This window comes from Serinus canaria, chromosome 1A (genome assembly GCF_022539315.1).
Source record: "Serinus canaria isolate serCan28SL12 chromosome 1A, serCan2020, whole genome shotgun sequence".
In the NCBI taxonomy this organism is placed as follows: Eukaryota; Metazoa; Chordata; class Aves; order Passeriformes; family Fringillidae; genus Serinus; species Serinus canaria.
Genome location: NC_066314.1, coordinates 22,596,100 through 22,619,408, shown reverse-complemented (window position 1 = coordinate 22,619,408; position 23,309 = coordinate 22,596,100). Strand labels below are relative to the sequence as shown.

At 37.4% G+C, this 23,309-nt stretch overlaps 1 protein-coding gene across 1 annotated transcript in view; it reads left to right on the top strand.

Moving 5' to 3' along the window:
* The first annotated feature begins 740 nt into the window (after positions 1-740).
* The window catches only part of KCND2 (potassium voltage-gated channel subfamily D member 2), a 261,333-nt gene continuing 238,764 nt past the window's right edge, over positions 741-23,309 (top strand). The window contains exon 1 of the mRNA XM_030238611.2: positions 741-1,900. Coding sequence (XP_030094471.2) covers positions 786-1,900 — 1,115 coding nt within the window. The 5' untranslated portion in view covers positions 741-785. The remainder of the gene's footprint in view (positions 1,901-23,309) is intronic.

Below are 23,309 nucleotides of genomic sequence, written 5' to 3'. Positions count from 1 at the left end.
TCCCCGGCATCTCTGTGCCCTTCAAAGCATTTCCTGCACGGAAAACTTGCCTTAAAGTTTAATGCTGCCGCCCGGAGCTCCTCCCCCTGCCCCGCCGGCTCCCCCGGCCCCTAGCCGGTGTCCCGAGGAGTCCCCGGACGGCGATTAAAGGTCAGGGAGAGGATTCTTCGCGCCGCTGCTCCAGGGCTGCCGCCGGGAAGGGGGGCTGCCCGCCGGGCCCATCCCCTCCGCCCCTCCACGGCGAGCGGCGACGGCGTTGGCAGCCCCGCTGCAGCCGCCCGGGAAGGGCTCCGCTGGCTGCCGCGGCCCGGCTCCGGCGGCGGGCGGGGAGCAAGCGGAGGAGGGGCGGGGGGACCGGCTGCATCGCGCGTGGAGGAAAATCTCCTTCCAGGTGGCTGCACAGCTGCACTATAGCTACTAGGGGCTAGTGATTTGAGGACTGTTGCTTCCATCCAGGGGCCTCGAATGGAGACCTTATATCCAAAGGATCTGGCTGTTAGAGAAGCTGCTTTGAATACAGGGATTTCCAAGTGCCCTCATTTATTGTCCTAACAGTGTGACCAAGTGGCTGGAAAGCATATTCTGGGGTAAAAAGGTGGAGGAAACAAAAACAAAAACAAAGCAAAAAGGTTTTCAGTTTTTCTGAATATCACAAAAATGTTCAGAAATTCTGCTGCCTCAAGAATGTGTGAGAATTTGTATTTTTCTTTTCCTTCTCTGTTTTAGTGGCTGGACCAGAACTGTCTCTAGATTGACTCCCTTAGCTGTAATAGGTGTTTGGAACCATGGCGGCAGGTGTAGCAGCTTGGTTACCCTTTGCCAGGGCAGCAGCCATAGGATGGATGCCAGTGGCGACTGGTCCCATGCCAGCTGCTCCACGGCAGGAGAGAAAGCGAAGCCAGGACTCTCTGATTGTGCTGAATGTGAGTGGCATCCAGTTCCAGACATGGCTGGACACCTTAGAGCGCTACCCTGACACTCTGCTGGGCAGTTCAGAGCGGGACTTCTTCTACCACCCTGAGACACAGCAGTACTTTTTTGATCGGGACCCTGACATTTTCCGCCACATTCTCAACTTCTACCGTACTGGGAAACTTCATTATCCCCGCCAGGAGTGCATCTCAGCTTATGATGAGGAGCTGGCCTTCTTTGGCATCATCCCTGAGATCATTGGTGACTGCTGTTATGAGGAGTACAAGGATCGCCGGCGTGAGAATGCTGAGCGCCTGCAGGATGATGCTGATACGGATCATGTAACTGAGAGCTCCCTACCCTCAATGACAGCTCGTCAGAGGATGTGGCGGGCCTTTGAAAACCCACACACCAGTACCCTGGCTCTGGTCTTCTACTATGTCACTGGTTTCTTCATTGCCGTCTCTGTTATTGCCAATGTGGTGGAGACAGTGCCCTGTGGGGTGAGCCCGGGTCGCATCAAAGAGCTGCCCTGTGGAGAGCGGTATGCGGTGGCTTTCTTCTGTCTGGATACTGCCTGTGTCATGATCTTCACAGTTGAGTATCTCCTACGTCTGCTGGCAGCTCCTAGTCGCTACAAATTCGTGCGCAGTGTCATGAGCATCATTGATGTGGTGGCCATTATGCCATATTACATTGGCCTGGTGATGACAGATAACGAGGATGTCAGTGGGGCTTTTGTGACATTAAGAGTCTTTCGTGTCTTCAGGATCTTTAAGTTTTCCCGCCACTCACAGGGTCTGCGCATCCTGGGCTATACGCTGAAAAGTTGTGCCTCGGAGTTAGGCTTCCTCCTCTTCTCACTCACCATGGCCATCATCATCTTTGCCACAGTCATGTACTATGCAGAGAAAGGTTCATCAGCCAGCAAGTTCACCAGCATCCCTGCAGCCTTCTGGTACACCATCGTCACCATGACAACACTGGGGTAAGTGCAGCTGGTGTTTGGTTACAGCCAACATTTCAACAAGTGCTTTGGCATGAACGGAAAAATACCCTATTTTACAAAAATGGTGATGGAAAAAAAGGTAAGGGTAAGTTTTTGTTACAGAACTTTAAGAAAACAACTTGTGACTCCCTTCTAGATGTTTTACATGTTTAAGAGAGTTAACAACATTGCCGAAATTAAAATAACCCAAATCCAAAAACTGCAAATATCCTGAAAAAGCAAACAACAAAACAAAGCAAAAAAGTCTTGAAACTCTTTGGTTTTGGACAGTGAAATTGGAATATTTGTGAGTATGTGTGAGTTATCAGTGGATTTTTAATGGAGTACTGTCTTTGCTTGCAGGCCCTGTTACAGTGTTGCTAAATTATTAATGTTTCTAAGGAGAACCAAAGTGCAAGCTTTTAATTTGATCAGTATATGGATCTGCCATTTTGTTTTAAGTTGTGTATTGGTGTAGACCTGTATATTGAGTTTGTTATTACAAAGGGATTTATTTTCATGAAAATCATACCTTGTCTTTGCAAAAAATAATATATTTGTGATTTTATTTAAGACACTGAATGCATTTCCTTTGATTTTCATGGACCTATAAGTTTTAAATTATGAGTGTCAAGCTACACCGACGGGTGACACACTCTGGAAAATGATCTGAGGAAGTGTGAGACATATGACACATCAAGCATGTGTCTTTAAACAATTCCAATGGCAATACAATTTCTTTCAGAGAACAGGAGTTATAAAGTGTCACTGTTGACATTAGAATGCAATGCATTTTAATGGCAAGATGAGAGAAAGTATATTTTATGAAGCCTCTGAAACCAGTGTCTGATTGTATCAGCTGATTCTCTGCACCAAGTTATAAAATGCATTTGTTTCTAGTTACAACAGGGATTTAGAAGGTTGACTAATTTGAGATGACATTTTTTTCCCTGTTCTTAATTTTGAGTTGTATAGTACCATCTATGAAACTGAAAATTATTTGTTTCATTACAAACTGACTAGTAATTTAATAATTACAGATACTAAATGATAAGCTTAGCACTTTCATTAAGGCCAAGCCCATCATTTTATTAGCATTTTGCTATATCTTGTTGGGACTGTTGAGATTTATGAAGCATGTATAACTTTTAAATTTACAAAATGAAAGTGCATTATTAAACTATTATGAAAAACTTGATTTATTATGTGCAATAGTAATTTACTTGGGAAACATGCATACAAAATATTGAAAAAGATAAAAGGAATGTCTTAAGCCACCATTTTTTATACAAGGCTTTTATCTTCAGTGTGATATAACAAATGAAGATAAATATAGTGCATAGTAAATATTTCATACTTCTTGTAAGGGCAAGTTATGCTAAAAAGGAGTGACAAGAGCTTTGGGGATTTTAGCCTGCCTTTTAGGTTCCTGGGTGGTTTTTTGGTTTTCATTTTCTGTTGCTGGTGACAAATGGAAGGGCCCAGTTAGAAGAAGAAACGAGTTAGGCGTGGTAACTTTATCCACATTCCTGTATTTTCTGATGCTGATTTTTTAACCATTTCTTTTTAATTAGAACAGTGATGTTTTCAAGAAAGAATTGACTGATACTTTAATATAAAAAAACCAGAAGCTGGTGTATGGGTTTTTTGGTAACAAAATGTACTCTCTGAGTAAGTTGTTTCCATGCTCATGTGCAGTGTGGAAAGTACTTGTCCATGGTACTGAACAGAAACTTTTCTTGCTTTATGCCCAAATTGCAACTGATTATTGCACAGGTATGGTATCACAGCTGGTGTTGATATGACTTGTTTGTTTCTTTGGCACACACAATGTACATGAGTATTATTCTGTAATTCCAGGTTTTGAAGTATTACTCTGAGTAAAATCTTCAAAAGTACTCCTGTCATTTGAACATAATTTCAAATCTCTTTGAATTAAATCTAAGAACCTGTTCTTAAGCATACAGAGACAAAATATTTTCATCCCAAGTGGAACAAAAATGGTTAAAGAAAATCCTCTCATGCTTGATTCCTTTTTAAGGTAGTTTGAACAGAGAAAGTTTTGAGCAGGTTGACCAGAGATCCAAAGTCTCACCCTCAGGAGTTCAGGTATGATAGAGGTTCAAATATGACAGGCATCTCCAATTTTTATGAAATCTTTAATCAGTGCATTAGCTAGATTATGTCCTTTTAATAACAAAGTGATAACTTTGTAAAGATTATGTTTAAATGTTAAATGTATGTATGTGAATAATTTATTTAAAATTAGCATAATAAAAGCTTTGAAATCTTTATAGTTGATGGAATAATTATGCAAAAGGAGAGGGAAGTTATAGGGAAAAGCATCAAGGGTCATTGAAAGCTGATTGTAATTAGTAATGATACCTTTTCTATGTGCTAAAACTTACCACCTCTTTACTAATACAGAACTCCTCTTCATTTTAACTTTAGTTTTAGCTGAATCAGGGGTGTATAAATGGACTCAATAGGAACAACTTCTCTCACTTAGAAACAAAGCTTGATGAAGTCTTTATGTTTTAAATGACAGTAGCACACAGCAGGGTGTGTGAAATACTACAAAAATTCATGAAAGCTAATAGTGAATAATAGATTAACATAAAATTGAGTTTTTGAGTCTTAGTGTCATTGTCATATTTTTCTAGATAGCAAGGGTATTGAGTAAGCGACCTTTGCAATTTGGGGAGTTATTACCTTGGAAGCAGAGCTATATTTCTCAGTTCTGCATGATTGCTGAGCAATTAAAGTGTCTTTAAAAAACATAGATTACATTTGCCTTTGCAGAGTGCTAGTGACTTCAAATATTACTATATTTTTGCCTCCAAGGATATTCCAGCTATTAACTGCTCTTGACTGCTCAGCTCAAGTAGTACATGTACATGGAAATTTTACATGAAAGAGCTGAAAGAAAATGAAAAGAGGGGAAGAAAGGAGCAAAGGAAAAAAGAGAACATGAGAAAAATAAAGGCAGAGAGAGAAAGAGGAGGATGCCTCTAGAAAAACAGCATGCACACTTCCCAAAATTGAACTGACTTTAAACTTCAAACTAGTCTTCTATCAGGATTAATTGTAGCAAAAGTAAAGTAGAAACAAGAAGAGAAAATAGACTAAAATTGATAGAAGTAGCAAAATATTTTATGGAGATTCAATATAATAGTGGAAAGCATAGAGGTCAAGTATCAGGTTAGTGTGAAGATGAGAGAAGAGCTCAAGTCTGCCTCAACTGGGACTGGCAGACCTCCACAGGGGCTTGTGAACATCTACACCCATAATGACAGTTCTGTCACTTTCTGCTATCACCTTATTACATGACAATCTCATAAATTTCCATCTGCTCTGTCAGGAGCCAGCAAATAAGCTGGAATAGCTGGCAAGGTTTTGGTGGTATAAGGATATTGTTTGCTCCCAAGTCAGTCAGAGCTGTAGTGTAGTTTGTGTTTTATGAAGATATTATACTTTAAATAAGGAATGTAGTGCTCTTCTGTGAGTAGTTTTAAAGCACTCTCATTGCTATATTAAAATTCTGTTTTTATAGCCTTTACATTGGGTAGCTTTATCAAGTCAGACAATGCTTCAGTAGATGTGCAGAATACTTCATGAAGGGAAGCTTAAACCCGACTACTCATTTATTTGCTTTCATGGTGTAAACTAGAGGTGAGTCTTTCAGAAAAGATAAAGCAACTGTTTGTTTTCATTATTTGTTAATATAGCCCATAATGTGTGAGGAAACCCACGTAAGATGTATCAGATTCTCTGAAGACTTTATAATAAACAGATGACTAGATGTGATAACAGACTGCCTCAAACAGTGAACAAGGGAAGAGAGCAAAGGATTTCCTTTTCCTGCACATTCATGTTCTTTGCCATCTTCAGTCCTTTTTCCATTCCTTTTTTCATTACTATGGGTATATTCTGTCTATTTCTTTTTTCCATTATTAATTCCACTTGCCGTAGTTTTCAGGGCTGGGGTTTGTGTACTGGTTGATACCTTTCCTCCCTTCTTCAAGACGAGGTTAACATTTGTAATAAGACTCTGCTGGCTTTATATTTTTTTTCTTCTGTTCCTTTTTTCCAGATTCCTAATTCCTCCTTCACTACTAGATCAAATCTTTAGTTTATCATCATTGTCATTCATTTGACCTGAACTTTCCTCAGAACAGATTTTTTGTTCTGACCTTTGTTTGATAGATTTTTCCTTATGAGCATCATAAAATTTCCACATCATCACTTTTTTTCTGAAATGCTACACATATTCTCTTTTCTCACCACTGTGCATTTTCATTGTGTTTAGTTCCTTAAAGTCTCTCCATTTTAGTTTGAAATAATCCATCTCTTTAGAATTTTTATTAAAAAATTGAGTTTAGTAAAATTTGATGAGAGAGCAAAAAATTCAAAATCTTTTTTTTATGAAAAAATTCATTTAAAGTTGGGATATATTCCTATGAATAATGTTACAAATGTAGAGATTCACAAAGTTAGAGTATTATTTCTGTATCTTGTACGTACATATTGCTCATTCATTTTTTTGTTTGATATTTTCAACCCAGTTTCAAATAGACTTTTTCTATTTTTGTCTCCTTATATACAACCTAGTGGATTTTGTATTTTACAAATGTGTTTGATGTCTCAATCTATTTTCTCTTCACAGCAGAGACATTTAGCCTGTATAACAGAGGAGGGACAAAGTGTAGTTGTGATCACCTTCAAAGTACATTACTAGATATTCAAAAAGGGCTCCAGGGAGAATCTGTTTCACTAAGGGTCATTTTGATAACAGTAAAAAAAAACTTTGTTCTGTAACAAAATATTACTGAAACTATATTGGGCTGTTGTTGCTTGACAGAGAGCAGAGTAATTGTATTCTTATTTAGTTGCACTGGGGACCATCTTTCATCTTCAAAAAAATCCTGAAAATCTCTTAGAGGAAAAGGACTTGGCTTGTTTCACTCATTTGTCTTGAGCATGAACTTCCTTAGCTCATTTATGAAGAACATGAAGGCGGTGCTTAACAAAAAGATATTTGCTTCTTTGGTAGAAACAGATGGAATTTTGTTTCCTTTTTGTTACTTTGAGACAAGAATAAGAACAATTAGATTACTGTGCTCCTGGATGTAGCATAGAAATATTCTTAGTACAGCAGAACTAATCATCTTGGAGAGTAATTATGACTAGTGCCTGATCTATTAACTAGGGCCTATCATTCAAGTAATCATCAGTGAATACTGTCATTTTAGTAAAATCTTTAAGTGATAAACCCAAGAAGTTCAAACTGAGTGATGACAATGCGTGACTCACATCATTGTGCCTTTGTATAAAATGAAAATTTGCAATACAAAAGCCACATAAATCTATGAATACAGTATTAGAAATAGTGCCTGCCATGCAAAAAAATATCTGGAAATGGAAACTGTATTTCTGAAGAGGGGAACATAAATACTGCAGAAATAAAGTGACTATTCAAAATAAGTTCAGAACATCTTGCAACTTCAGGGTGTCAATTAAGTTTGCAGACATTTCAAAGACAGTCTAGTGAATTTCTCCTTTTACTTGATTCTTATGACATTATAGTCCATTTTCAGAAGTTCATAATATTCATCATAGTGAGCTAATTAGGGAAGGATCCAGTTTATCAGGGGTTAAGATTATAGATTGTTCCAAAGAGGGAGTATAAATTAGAAATACAGAAATTGTTCAGAATTGCCCTCAACAGGTTTCATCAGTCAAATGACAACAGAGCTGAACGAGTGATGGGAAAATTCTGTATATTTTTGTACCCATCATTTATTGGGCAATAGACAGGAGCACAGGCTTTTCTGGAAGACATAGTCTTCAAGACATATTTATTTTTTTTCTGAATTGATTATGCAGTGGAGAAAAGGTTTTGAATATATTGGCAAAAATGATAGCTCTATGCTACACTTCCTGGAACAATAATAGTCACCATATCTGGACTTCAACTCCTAACACAGTTAGGAACCCTAATTTCTACCACTGTTACTTTATATCCTTTTTTATGAAGCACATGATTTTGATCTTCCTGTGTCTCTGGTAATGTTTTATAGACATCTTGTTAAGTAAAAAAGCTGTGGGGTTAGTTTTGACCAAAAAAATCAATTTTCACCAAAGTGCACAATGAAATTTGCATTTATTTTCACAGCATAGACTTCAATACATGTGATTTGAGATGAAATAAAAAATAATGCTTTTGACTAGACCATCTGATGTGTAACAGGTATGAGTGCCCTGCAGAAAAATTCTGGAGACAAAAATTTATTCAGGTCTCTGGCGTATGAAGGCTCAGGTTTAAACATGAGTACCTATGAAGATCATGTGATCAATGCATAAAAAGAATAAAATCTAACAGGATTAATCCCTATTATAATTCAAATGAGACTGCACTCCTTTTCTCATAGCAGAATAGACACAACTTATGCATTATTAGGAAATACATCTTAATGTACCTAGTTATCAGTACACCATTCCTACTACCACGAGTTCAAATTCTTGCACTTAAGTACATTGACAAAAGCTAATAAAACAGTAAAAGACTGCTATCTTTCTGATTATCAAAGATACAATGATATCAGTCATATAAGCAATTGTATTTTTTGTGTTTAGAAAAGCAGTTTCATTTCTTACATTCCACTGTGCAGTATTGTTACTTACCTGCAGATCTCCATCCTGAAAGTGAAAGCATTAGGAGCTACTGTGCAAATGTACTTAATTGGAGCATGATTATTCAGTTACAGAAAATGTGAGGTTCCTAAAAAACCTAGGATTTTTTTTTTGTATGAACAAAGTAAACTTTTGCATATTTGAAGTATTTAGGAATAGCAGTTTGCATTTCATCCCTGCTTTTTCAGTTTCATCTGTGTTACTGGTTTCTTTGATCTGATTGGTTTAAATGAGAAGATAAGTTTCACAGACATAGGAATCCCCTGTGTTTATTCACTTATAGGGCCCAAACCTGGGCCCTACTACAAGGCCCCTATTTCTTCCTACTGCAAGGAAGAATTTAAAGGCATTTATGTGTCTGGAGATGAAGACAGGCACTCATCTTGAATTGTCAGAAGAGGCTTGGGTGTTAGAGGCAAAAAGGAGAGCAGCTGAAGCTAGGAACTCAGTCACCTTAAAAACCAGTCTAATGTGCACAGGAGTAACTTTTAGGAAAAGTATAGAATACTGTACTCAGATTTTGGATATGTCCCAGAGGCCAGATCAAATGCCCCTGTCAGAATCAAATGGATCCTGCTAGGGTTCAGGTCTTGTAAAAACAGAATATGCCCTATTTTTACATAATACTGTAGAAAGGAGATAAGAGTGGTGTGTGTATGGTATGCTTAGGAAAGAGCAATGAGTAATTCAAGAAAAAAAGAAGGGTAACTGAAAGAGTAATGTAAATTATCCAAGGGGTATATTTCTTGATCATAATTTTCTGTCTCTGTGGTTTTCAAACCAAGAGTTTAGCATGAAAAAATATTAAGAAATGGAAGCTGTGACATGTAGATATTATTAATGGAAATATTTTTATAAACAGTGAAAAATGATTAAACTATGTCAGGAAGGTGATTCCATTTTTCAAATAAAGATGCAATCTGAGGATTTATTGGTTTCAATAGGCCTCTTATTTAGCTTATACACAGTAAATTTGTTAAGATGCTGACGTGTGGTAAGAAAAGGTAAAAGTTAATTCTCAATATTGACCAATCAATATTGAAAATTCATCCCCTTCTCTAGAATGGTGGCAAATACACATATTTTTATTTTGTGTATATTTGATTTTTAACTGGACACTGTTTGTAGATATATGTAGGCGGTTTGAGAAGTATTTTATGCCATAATCTGAACTTTTTAAGCAGAGTCTACAGCTCTGCTAGGTAATTTTTACCTTAATCTCTGTTCCTAAATGAAGCATATTTACAGCACATTCTCCTGTTTTTTTCTTGATTCTTTGTAAAAAAATTTATTTCCCGAGGTGAGCATCTTACAGTTCTTTCTCCTTGAGGATGCATTATGATTTGTGCCCTGATTTTAACTGGATGGTGTCTAGCACAGTTTTGTAGGTACTACCACTTGGACTAAGGCTTTGTATCAAAAATAACATATGAAGAAAAAATCCCAATATTGAGAACAATTTAACATTTTTTTTTAAATACGATCTGTTATAATATCAGCATTAAAACAGAAATGGTATAAAATATGTATCTATAGAAATAAATTTAGCTGTTTGGTTATTGAAGACTCAGTGTCCTTAGCTAAGACTTCTTATAGTATAAAAGGCAGTATAAACTTCTAGGATTTTATTTAATTACTCTGAGTACTTTGGTAAATTAAAATAAAGTAAGTATGTTTCACTACAGTTTAAATCTCTTGGATTAGGAGAATTAATTTTAGATTAAGAAGTAACTGTGAACCTCCTTAATGGTATCTGTAATAGCCTAATTTTATGATAATACATGAACATGCTTTAATTAATTATTTTTTTGGATAAAAAAAAATTTGAGGCCAAACCCTAACTTTTTCAAATGTGTATCCAGAGATACAGATTTTTTTTCTATGAATTATACTGGCAGATTCTCAAAATATTTTGGCTATTGCACAGGGAACAGTCTTTCAAATTATCACTTGAAAGCTGGACCATCCAGGCATTCCCTGTAAGTGGCTGAGAGTTAGACTGTAAGCTTGTGAAGGAATTAATTTATGATTGTGTAATAGTTTACAGTCTGAATTTTTCTTTAGCATCCTAACTCACTGCTTCTTTCAGTAAGATGAATCAAGAGAGGTTTCTGTATGAGAGCATATGTAATGGGAGTGGGATCCTTAACTTTTCATTGTTGTTACTAGTCATATCCCCCTTTTTTACAGCCCAAAAGAGGAGTTCTATTATTGTGTTAGTGGCCTTACTTTCATTTTCTGGAACTTTTATCTCTTCCACTCGCAGCCACTTAACAATTCCCTGAGCATCCTTATCAGCTATGGGCAGCAACTCCTGCACTGTGCAGAGTTGCTTAGGAACAAAATTGATGCTCTTTGACATGGTGGATGACAGCTGCAACACACTGGTCCCCAACTCTCCTCCTTCCTACAGAGGAATAAAAAGCAGAGAGGTTGAAGATGTTTTCCAAATCTGATTGTGAAGAGCCTATATTCTTTTTTGGTTTAGGGTATCTAGTCACTTCATTGTTGGTATGCAACAGGTTAAGAATTGTGGCCTTTCTATTGATGACACAGCAGTATCAAACAATCTGTAGTAGCAATTCTTTTTAACTCTTTGTAATATAAATACCACAGGATCTTGTACCACTTCTAGAACTAAGAATTCTTAGTTTTTCTAAACTTTTTGCTTTGGTTTGTTATTGATGCATTTGTTTACATCCGTTGATGAAATCCAAGGTGAAACATGGATACCTTGGTCTAGAGACAGGAGAACTGGACAAATAGAGTATGTACACCTATTCTCACACACCTAGAGAGTGCTATTCTTGCAGCTGTCTCTTGTGTTTATTTGATATGTATGTATATAAAATGAAACTTTCAAGACTGTTTGAGAATTTAGGCAGAATTTGCTATTTTAGCATCTGAATGGAAGCTTGAAAGAGTACACATTGAAGCTTTCCCACAGACAGATAGTTAAGAGTAAATCTGTTCACAGACTGGCTTAATGATTTGACATGTTCAGTATTAGTTATTTTCCAAGTGAAATGGAAGCTCAAGTTTTATCTGATTTCCTTGTGAACACAGTAATCGACCTACAGTATGTGTGAATAGGTGCCAAGTTTTAGAGGTAAATATTGTAAAGGAATCTCCTTACAAAAAAAGCCCCAGGTAATATGGGATATGTAGTCTGTCCTTCTCAGACCACATGCTACTTCTGACACCTCTCTCCCTACATCCCATCAGTCCAACTTCACTGTAGAAGCTGCAGCTGCTGAAAGGCTGCAACTATCATCATTCCTTTAGCCTACAGTTTCTTTCATGCAATGGCTCAAATTCTCAAAGTTTAGTGCATTAAATAATTCATGGGAGAAGCAGTGTTGCTGGTCGTGCTGGTGAGCCCTTCAGCACAGTTCAGCCTCTTGCTGCACTGGCAGAGCTGTGCCAGGCTCCCTCCTCCTCCGGGGCCAGGCACAGCTGCAGACTGGAGATGGTGCTGACTCGTTTTGTCTGGCACAGTTGACCAATGATTTTAAAATATAGATATCTTTGTGCAACATTACACATGCAAGATAAAATCCTGCTTGTGGGAGGGGAAGATAGGAACCAGTTTTGTTTCAGGTCTCTAGGAGACAGAGAAGAGTGCCTGGAGTGAACTGCTCAAATCCCTTTGGATGCTGCTGCCTTCTGGCAATTGGCTGCCCTGAGCCCTCTTCACACCATGAGTACAGCACGATGTCTGTCAGGCAGTCATGCACAGAGTGCATTTACAGTGTGCTTGCCATGCAATAGCAAAGAGTTTTGGGATCTTGCTACACTTTTCCAGGCTGCACATGAGGTTTCCCTATTACTCTGTGTAGTCACAACACTTAGCGTGCACTGCTTCCTATGTCTTTGCAAACCAATTAAGTAAATACAGAGAAAAGTGACAGATGACTTGGAACACTGGACAGAAAAATGGATGGATGGATGGATTTAGATCCACATAAATGGTTTTGAAATATACATATATCAAAAGGCTGAAAACAGATTGGTTCATCTCTTTGGTCTCTCTCAGTAGTATCTTCTGCTTTAATGTACTTTCTGATACCTGTTTTCTAGCTCACTAGCTATTCTCAGAGGTTCCCTTGTTTTCAAAGCAAACAAATCCAAATGCAACAGAAAGGTTTCCTTAAATAAACCTTTCATACTGTCTGTACATAGTTCATTTCCCAGTCCCTATGTTTGTGTGGAAGGATATAGTTATAGAATTTAGAAATCATATCTTAGGTGTGTGGTTTTTAAAGAAGAAAATCAGAACATAAAACTATTTTAAAGGAGACAAATAGGACATGCTGTACAATAGAATTATTATGGAAGAATCTGGAGGTGGAATTCCAACTTATTTCTCTGCTGGTTGCTTACTATCTCTGGGAGATATTTATAGGTCTTAACTTACTCCTCCAGAAGTTAAATAGTTCTGAAGTAGTCATCCTTTTCTCACTTAGGAGTTAATGAAGAGAAGCAGGCATCTGGATGTGCTCATTCCTCTGCACTGAGTATAAATGAAATTTATTATAATTACTAGAGACTTTAAATACCAAGTGGAAATGGATGAGATAAATTCTAACCTCTGTGGGTACTTGGTTTGATCAACTCTCCTTATTCCCAAGTTACATAATTGTGAAAGGCCCATAGCATATTCCTTTCAAAGATCATAGCAGAATACATGCTTGGCATTTGATGGCAATTCCCACTTCATCAAAAAGGCAACATATCTGCTACATTTAAACTCAAAATATTCTTGTTTTGTGTTACCTTGAACACCACTTCAGTGCTTTTGCCATTATTTTTTCCTTTTCCAAACAACACAACAAAAAATTTAAATTTGAAAAAAAATGGAAATTTAATGTTTGTACTGGTTTAAAGAAGTTTCTAGAAATTTGAAAGAAAATTTAAGTATTCACTGTAATTTTTTTGCAGGAAAGAAGTCATTCTTCAATTAGTAATGCTTGTGAGTTAAGATATTGAGAACTTGAATACCTTAATTACCCTTCAAAGGGTTGTAAACTATTTCTGTTCTTCTGAATGTAAAGACCAAGCCACGTGGTGGATTGTTAGCTGTTTCACCACTGTTCATTTCTAAGGTGTCCCAAAGGAGACATCTCAGACATATCCCCCCATGCCACTGTTCTTCCAGGAGGTCTCAGAGCTCTAGGCTGCAGTTAGGCATTGCCAATGCATAACTATGAAACAGACTGAAAAGTTTGGAGACACACTACAATAAATTTCAGCAGGGACACTCTACTCATTGCAGTAATCATTTTCATATTTCATTCAATTTTAAAAATATCATTTTCTCTACAGCTGCCTCCAGACTGAAGTACTACAGAAACTTAAATGCCATGACAGGGTATTATGGTCAAAACTGCTTCAGAGTCTATGTCTTTCTCATTTTCCTTCTGAACTTTGTTCACTTCTCTGCAAATCATACCAATCTCTCTGGTAAGGGAGTTCTGTAATTCGGTATGAAATCCTGTTATCAACAAAGATTTGGATTAACTCATTTTAGTTTGTCTTCATGATCTGCTTTTCCAGAACAGCAAATCTCAAATTTGCCAGCTAGTACAGTTCTATACAAGTGTGAAAAAACATTTCCTTCAGTATGTTCCTTTTATTTTTTTTGTGTAAGAGTTTATCAAATTTTGCTCTTTTATGCGTTAAGTGGCATATTAATTCTCTTTTTGTGTCTGTAAAAAGAGTTGAATGAACTGCAGAAGAAACAGTATTTCCTCTTTTATCTTCCTTTCATTGTCCAGCTTTATCATAAACTTCCAAATAAGTATTAAAAAAAAAGTGCTATCCTACATAACTATCAAAACATTGATTTTCCTTTGAGGGGAAACAGTGGTTATTTCATAATTTGGGGTAACAATTTTGATTTAATACTTTTTTTTAAATAGTTCTCTTCCCATTTGCAGTTCAAACTAATGCTTTTGAAAAGCTAGAAGAGTGATGATAATGATGGAAAAGAAACTCTTTCTTAAGCTTCTTGCTTACTTCTAAGTTGTCCTTGGAACAAATCCTGGTATGAAGACAATTTTTTTACATATTTCTGAGATTTGAAGTTATAATTTTATTATGCCAACCCCCTTTCCACTGCCTTTAAAACAAATTGAGAGCAGGGACCTGTGAAGCCAGTCTGCAGAGAAGTTATTTACCTAACTAGCTTGCTAGAGAGAAATAGATATAGACAGTGTCAAAAACTGAGTTAGTCCTTCAGTGAAGCAGCCTGATAGTGGCTAGTGTTCTGCACCAGGACGGAGTGGTGGGATGTGAGGTGAGAGACTAAAGATGCAGGATTTTTCCTGAATATTGACAAGAAAGGTACAACAACAAATGACTTAATAAAATAGATGTTTTAATAACATAAAGAGGAATATAGTTATCAAGTCAATCTCATACCCCTTCAGATGCTGGGAGCTGTGCATTCACTCAGCATTGGATGAGTTCGGGGGACTTTTTCACAGCATGCTGCATACAGTCTGTGCATGCAGAGATCTCTCTTTTGGTTCTTTGTAGTAAAAAATAATTTTATTTATTTATTGCAATAAAACAACCCTATTAATAAAGAATATTTTAATGGTAGCTTCTTGTTGCACTCTCAGATAAAGCCAAGGTCATAGAGGTGGTATAATCACCAGTGCTGAGTTACCTGCAGGATCCTATCCTGCAGTGATCTGGGCAGGTTTGTCCTGCAGACAATGTGTTTGTACAGCCTGGAGGCTGAGGTGGTCATTTAGCAGGGTCTGCTATACTTGCTGGGTTTCACTGTTATGTGAATCACTAACTCTCCAGTGTACTGTGGTCCTTCAGGCAGGTTCACTACAACAGATTTGTGGTGTGAGGTAAAGAAAAATACACCTGTTCACAGGATTTCTTTACTGTAGTATAAAAATTGGTAACTTTTAGTGATGATGGTTACTGACTTGGATCAGAGAATTATAAAAAAGCTAAGAACTTTTGCAGTCAGACAAAAGGAAACGTCACTCCTATTTTCAAAAAGGAAAGATGTAGGGAACCACATCCTGGTGAACTTTACCTCTGTGCCTGGGAAGATCATGGAGCAAATCCTCATGGAAGTAGTTTTAAAGCACATACAGCACAAGGAAGTATTTTAGGACAGCCAACATGGCTCAAAGTGTGCCTGAACAATCAGGTGGCCCTCTTTGATGGAGTGACTGTGACAGTCGACAAGGGAAGACAGACAGTGTCATCTGCCTAGACTTCTGCAGGGCCTTCAGCGTGGTCCCATACAACATTCTTATCTCCAGGCTAGTCAGACATGGACTTGGACTTGAAGGGTGGACTCTGGGGTCCCCATGGATGAAAAGCAGAAATGAGCCAGCACTGTGCACTCAAAGCCTGGAAAGCCAACTGCATCCTGGGCTGCATCAAGAGCAGCATGGCCAGGAGGGCAAGGCAGGGGACTCTGTCCCACTGCTCCACTCTGGTGAGACTCCTCCTGGAGAGCTGCATCCAGCTCTGGAGTCCTCAGCACAAGAAAGACATGGACCTGTTGGAGAAGGTCCAGAGGAGGTTCCCAAAGATGATCAGAGGGCTGGAGAATCTCCCCTATGAAGACAGTGCAAAAAGAGTTGGGGGATTGTTCAGCCCGGAGAAGACTCCAGGGAGACCTTTTTGTGGCCTTCCAGTACCTAAAAGACCTTATAAAAATGAGGGAGAGTGAATTTTTACACTGACAGACAGTGACAGGACAAGGAGGAATGGTTTTAAACTAAAAGAGGAGATATTTAGATTAGATGGTAGGAGAAAATTGTATACTGGAAGGACAATGAGGCATGAGAACAGGTAGCCCAAAGAGGTTGTGGATGCCCTGACCCTGGCAGTGTTCAGGGCCAAGTTGAATGGGGCTGGTCTAGTGGAAAGTGCTCCTGCCCAAGGCCAGGGGGTTGAATTTAGATGATCTTTAAAGTCCCTTGCAACCCACAATATTCTATGATTCTAAGATAATATCAGAATAAATTAAATATGTTCAAATAAATATCTGAAACTTTTCCCAAAGAAACCTCATATTTCTTCTAAAATTTCAAAATAAAACATCAAGAGCTCTTGCAATCCTGAAAATCTCTTCAGGAGTCTTTGAACTTCTTTTCTTATGTGAGACTTTGATAAAAGTAAAATGTAGTTGGAAAAATGCAATTTATGAATTTCCTGTTTCCAAAAATACATGAATAAAACACACTTTTTAAAATTAATTTTATTTTAGAAATGTAGAACAAAAACCTAAAACATTTGGCTTGTTTGATTCTAATTCCTTTTGAGATTTCAGTTCAAAGCAATTTTGACTTTTCATCCATGTGTAGAGTGGAGAATACTTTCAGAAAAAATGCTGTGAAAGAACAATTTCATCTAATGGTGAAAGGCTATAAACCAGACATGACTGGTCCATTCTTTTTTTGACTTAAAAAAACAATTAGAAAAATTAATGGCAGGATATCCACCAGTGCACATCAAAGAAAAAGGATAAAACTTCTGCCTTGGGTAGAAGTTACAGATTGCTGATGGTATAACTGGTGTGGTATTGTGGTGTTCTTGCCTTTGCTTATGTCCTAACCATGTCATTAATTTTCAGTCACAGACAGGGCTTTAGTTTTACACTAATTCATCTCTTTCACCTCCCCCTCTCATGTTCTCAGGTAATGGAAATAATTTAACTGTGGGTTGGATCAAGCTTATATTAGGAAGATAGGGTTTTTTCTAAATGCTTTTAGAAGAATTATGGGCAATGGGTACATTGTAGCTATTGTTAAGTATCTTAATTAAAGGTTCAGAGTCTCCAAGAATATCATAGAGCTTGAATACTGTGCAAACAGGAAAACAGATGCTTTAAACTCACAAGTAGTTCTAACTACTCTTACTTTCTTCAGCTATTTATATAATCAAACGTCATAATCTACAAGGTGATGAGAACTTGTCAGCTGCAGAACACAAAAACATAATAAAAATTTCAATGTAAGGTGCATAAATGCTGCTGTATCTGAGTCCCTGAATGCCTTGCAGGTTTTAGTGCTATTCACTTGATCCAAAGCCCATGGAAATCAAATAGTCTTTGGTTTGACCTGAGAGGGCTTTGCATCAAGCTTTTGTATAAAAACCTCTAGAAGGATATTGACCAGGACAACAATTGCTTTCTTGAATTATGTCAGACTCTAAAGATTTTATCCCAAATCTGGGGAAGTGTTAATAGGCATTCCTCCAATACATGTATTGCTCTCAGAACCTTATGCAGACACAGGGTGAGAAAAAAAAAAACGATAGAGTTTAATTAAATGTACTTGAAGCATAGTTTCATCAGCAGGAAAACAGTAAGATACTACATTCCAACTTCTGATGTAACAGGTTTATCTGGTTTCTGTCAGGAAAATCTTAATGGGAAGTAAATGATACAGCATCTCCTCTGTAATATGGATTGGAATTATGGGAATTATTGGGCTAATATAGATGTTGAGTCATAGATGAGATCCCACCTTGAGTATTTCACAGCAATGGTCATAATCAACACTGGAGTAGAGAATCTGCTCAGTTTCTTACAGCTAAAAGGGGAACAAGTTGGTATTTTTCTCGTTAACTTATCAAAAGCTTTGCTAACTCACAGAAGCTTTCAGGCAACCTTGAAAGTACATCAGGCACTAATATCATAAGAGAACATGACAGACAGAGCCTGATGTATCTAATTTTGGACTGGTATAACAGTGCTATTTAGAGCAATAAAGGTTTTATCTCTTGGTTGATCTGTTTACTGAAATAGTCAGTGAAAAATGTGTCATATATTACATCTCCTCATTATTCTTCTGGCTTAAAGGACATTTGAATTCATACTTCTGCCTACATTTTGGGATTGCCCTGCTAAGTGTATTAGGATTATGTCATATAATGTACTCAGCACTCTGAGTAAGGCAGCACTCTGTCCACTTCTGGGCCCCTCACTGTGATGCCTTGGGAGGCTGCCTGGATCAGAGGCTAGGCAGTGTTAAAGGAATAAAGTAGGTGTTTATTAAAAGGCCTTTAAAGGACACACCTTGGGCAGTACCAGAGCCTGGCCAAGGCTACACCTAAGATGGACACCAGGTCATGAGTTTCCACACAAGTTTTGGTCCATTTGCATATTGGGGTTAATTGTCCAATTACAGCTTCAGGTTATGCAGTCCCATCCTCCCAGATTGCTCTCCTCAATTCCCTGCTGTTTATACTTTTTGGGCCTGAAGCTGCAACAGTGTCCTTGGTTCTCAGGCTGGAAAAGGATTGCTTTGTCTGGCTAAACTGTGAGAGAACTTGCTAACACTTTATATGAAGTTCAGAGTTATACACTGATGCAGTGCAGAATCTGGAAAATATGAAAGCTAAAACGTAAGGCATCAACTACAAGAAAGACAGTGAGGGGATGGAGCATGTCCATAGAAGAGCAACGGAGATGGTGAAGAGTCTGGAGAGTGAGTTCTGTGAGGAGTGGCTGAGGAGCTGGGGTTCTTTAGCATGGGGAACAGGAGGCTCAAGGCAGAGCCTTATCTCTCTCTATAACTGCATAAAAGGAGGTTGTAGCCAGGTGGGGGTTGGTCTCCTAAGTAACAAACAATAGCACAAGAGCCTCAAGTTGTTCCAAAGGAGGATTAGATTGGATGTAGAAAAAAATTATTTCCTGGAAGGGCTCAAGCATTGGAATGGACTGCCCAGGGAAGTGGTTGAGTCACCATCCCTGAGATGGTAAAGACTTGCAGATGTGGCACTTGGGGTCATGGTTTAGTGGTGAACACAGAAGTGCTGGGTTAACAGTTTGACTCAATGCCTTAGTGGTCTTTTCTAACCTAGATGATTCTTTGGTCCTGAATATAAAATAGGTATAAAGAAAAAAGAAAAACTCATTTCTCTAACAAGAATCTGTCAAAAAATCAGGAAAAATGAATTACTGGCTAAGACATGCCAACAGCAAAATGGTTATTATATAGACTTACGTGCTTGCTTGCCTTTCCAAATTAAAATCTATCACTCCTAGTGATCATCACACTTCCTAGGGTTCCTCCAATACATGATAAAACTTAGACAAATAATTTGTTTAATGAAAAACAAATAAGCTTGCAGTTAATTTTTTTCTGATGTGAGACATGAATGCCAATACTCTGAAAATACTATAAGGACTGAGAGAGAATAGATTTTATTCTTGGTTGTTATTCCATTTCAGAGTACATTTCAGCTTTGTTGACATGAATGCAGTGCTTGAATGACTTTATGCATATTCACAACTGTTTCCTGGAAGGAAATGGCTTATTAAACAGTAATCATATAGCATGTGTAAATGAGTTTTGTGCATAAACATGTATCTTTATCCTTATTGCCTGAGATTGGCTGTTGACTAAAAAAGTTTTTGCTGACATTTACAGAAATTTTAACAGTCATCTTATGTCTGATTTCCTTTTCTGCCTGAGATATTTCTTTTTCTTATTGTAAATAACGGTGATTTTTCTCTGTTTCCCTTCAATCACATACTTGGAAAAAACCCAACCAAAATAATTTAGGAGTGTCTAAGTACTACCCCAGGTGAGATGCTCAAATATTTATCTCTACTTTCAGGTGAGATAAATCACTCTTCAGACTCAGTGACTGCAACCTGAGCTTTAGTACAATCTCATGTACAAAAACCTACCTACATACATACCCTAAAAGTGTCTTCACTTTCTACCCAAATCCCATTCCAGGAGAACAAAAAGAAATGGTTATGATGTCAGAGCCAAGAATTATTTCTCTTTATTCCTTTTTATTCCCCATTCAGATTTGGGGGTCCTGCTCTGTTTAATGAACTCATGCAATTTAACTGTTCCTCATTCCATTTTCAAGTGCCTTTGCCCAAGATGCTTTTCCCTAATGACATTGTCCACTCAAACAGAGCGACAGCAACTTGCTCAGGAGAAAGGTATTCAGAATATATTGAACAGGTCACCTCAGAAACAAGATATCTTTCTTGAGGCATTACGGTTTTTGTGCAGTAGCCTCTGTACATGTGTTTAAAGAGTCTCAGGTAAATATTTTTCTGCTAGTTGAATAAAAGAGGAAAACCATAAAAAACTCAAAACTTCTACATCTTCTGTCCTTGCTAGTGCATTTAATAAACAGTGGAAAACACAACTGAAAATCTTGTTCCAATATATAAAATATTGCTAGAAGAAAAGAATGTACACGAATATAATGAAACCCTACTACAAACCAGTGAAATGAAATGAGAGAACATACAGTGAATAAAACTAAAGAAATATGTGTTATGAACACTATGTCTTGTGATAAAAAAGGCCAGTAGAAATGACAAGAAACACTCTACTTGCTGTATTTGAAAAATATCGGTAAATATTTTGTTTTTTGAAATGTAGAAGTCATTTAATGGTTGTTTCTTTAAACTTGTGAAAGTCTTATTGATATAATGAAACAAAGGAACATTTTTTACCTGTGCATTTTTTCATTAAGCAGTAATATAGATAAATGGGTAGAAAATGCAATGATTTTTACCAGCATTTGGGTTTGAAGACAAAGCCCACAGGAGTTAATGGAAAAGCTTTCTTTTTCTTCAGCATGTTTTACATCAGGATTTTAGTTATGTGTTATGGTATATAATGTAATATTTATATATCATTAGTTTGTATCACTGGGAGCTGGAGTGTCAGATTTTTCCCACATGAAATCCAAGGTAAAAGTTGCGACCTGTTCTCCTTATAAGAAAAAAAGGCAACACTCTTTTGATAGACAGGTAGAAATGTTAATGAAAACAGAAAACACTTGTAGAATTCTTGGTTTTTTAAATATTAAATGTGTCATGGAAAGGTTTACTTACTTTATGGAATCCACTTTGAAATGTGTGTCTCAGCCGTCAGGTTGGAACATATCAATGTGTAAAAAATGCAATTACTCTTTGGGGATGAGGTGAACTCTAATAGTTGGATGCTGTGCAAGCTTCTGAGACCAGACACCGTGACGGTTTTGTAGGCATCTCATTAGCGAATTGTGGTGCTGCAGCATGCTCTGCTTTACTTATTTATTGAAGAGATAATGGGAAATAACTGGTTTCTTTGTGAAGTCATAAATAATATGACAGAAGGATATTAAATGCACTGAGATGTGACAGAGAAACTAAAAACTTGTGGGGTTTGGTATTTTATAGTTTCAGTTCTCCTTTACCAGTACATGTAAAACCAATAGATATGTTTTAGCTGGTTTTGTGAACAATTACCAATTTAGTGTGCTAGCTACTGACAAGTGGGTGTCTTAAATCATAAACAGTATCTCAGTTTTGCTATTTTGCAGTAACATAGAAAAGTTGCCAGGGAATAAATCTTCCTTCTCTTTTTTTCTTTTCCTTTCAGGTATTTTTTCCTATTTTTTTTTTTTTTAAACAGAGATAGTCTTTTTCTATTTCTAAATTTCCTGTGGGAAATATTGGTTCCACAAGTATGAACATTTCTGACATTCACTCTTTGCATACCTTGGTGGTAGTCTTTTCCTGATACTGCACAAAAAATTACATACAAGGTCCACTGTGGCTTCTCAGTACTTTGCACTCTTGATAAAAATAACAGTTACCTTATTTTCCCCCTGTGTCAGTGTGTCTGTGTGTGTGTGCTTGTATCTGAATTAAAGAGAGAAAAATGGGTTTTATTCTGAAATGCAGACATAGCACTGAGGTCCAGATTTAGTCAGCACTGTCCTCTTCTGTCTTCATTGCTGTTCTTTTCACTAAGAGATTTATCATGCAATATAATGAGAATTTCTTCATAGACTGTGGTGACCAAAGAAGCAGCAAACTCATTGGTTAGATTATTTCTGAGTATCATGACCCCACAATTCTTCACCTTAGGTTTGCCTCTATATTTAGCATGCGACTGCTATAGAAGACAGAGCTTCCCAATGATGCAGCAAGTTTTATTTAGGTTCCCATATCCTGTCCATCTTCATGGTACCAACCACCTATATCATAAACATCCTTCTAAAATTTGAACAAGTTATTTTTTCTGGAGCAATAAGCATTTCTTCTGGGTTGGTAGTTTAGAAATTGTTACAGCAGGCAAATGTTGAGGTCACAAATGTGTGGATGTCAGCCACTATGCCAGCCATGAACATTTTATGGTTTGTAGTGTCCATTACCACCTCATCTACAGACTAAGCTCATCTTCCAAAACATGACCTTTTTATTGGAGGAGTTCCAAGCATTTTTAGAAGGGGTGATGGGACTTGTTATTTTTGCTTGCTTAGCCCACTTACAAAATTTTATAGCAATGTAAATCTGTTGTTTCACAAGTGTCTCCTAGTTTGCAGTAATGTGAAAATAGAGTGAGGCCTGATCTGCCATGCTCAGCCTTTGCACTGCCAGCAAAATACAATTTTAATTCATCTGAAGTAGGAAGTAGTAGGAAGTAGGAAACAGAGAAGTAATTTTATAGCATCAAGTCAATAAGACCTCAAGCTTGGAAACAATTTCTGTCAACTATTCTAACTACTATTTGATGAATATTACATGATTTAAGAAAATTTTCATTGAGCAGTAGAGTGATGACTTGGAAAAAGTAGAGTTTCATCTACAACAGTTCAAGTAACTGAGAAGGTTACATAAAAATATGATCATGTTGTGATCATATCTGTCCATTTCTTCTAGCTGTTCCACAGGGACTAGTCTTATTACTAACCTCTCCTTGTTTGC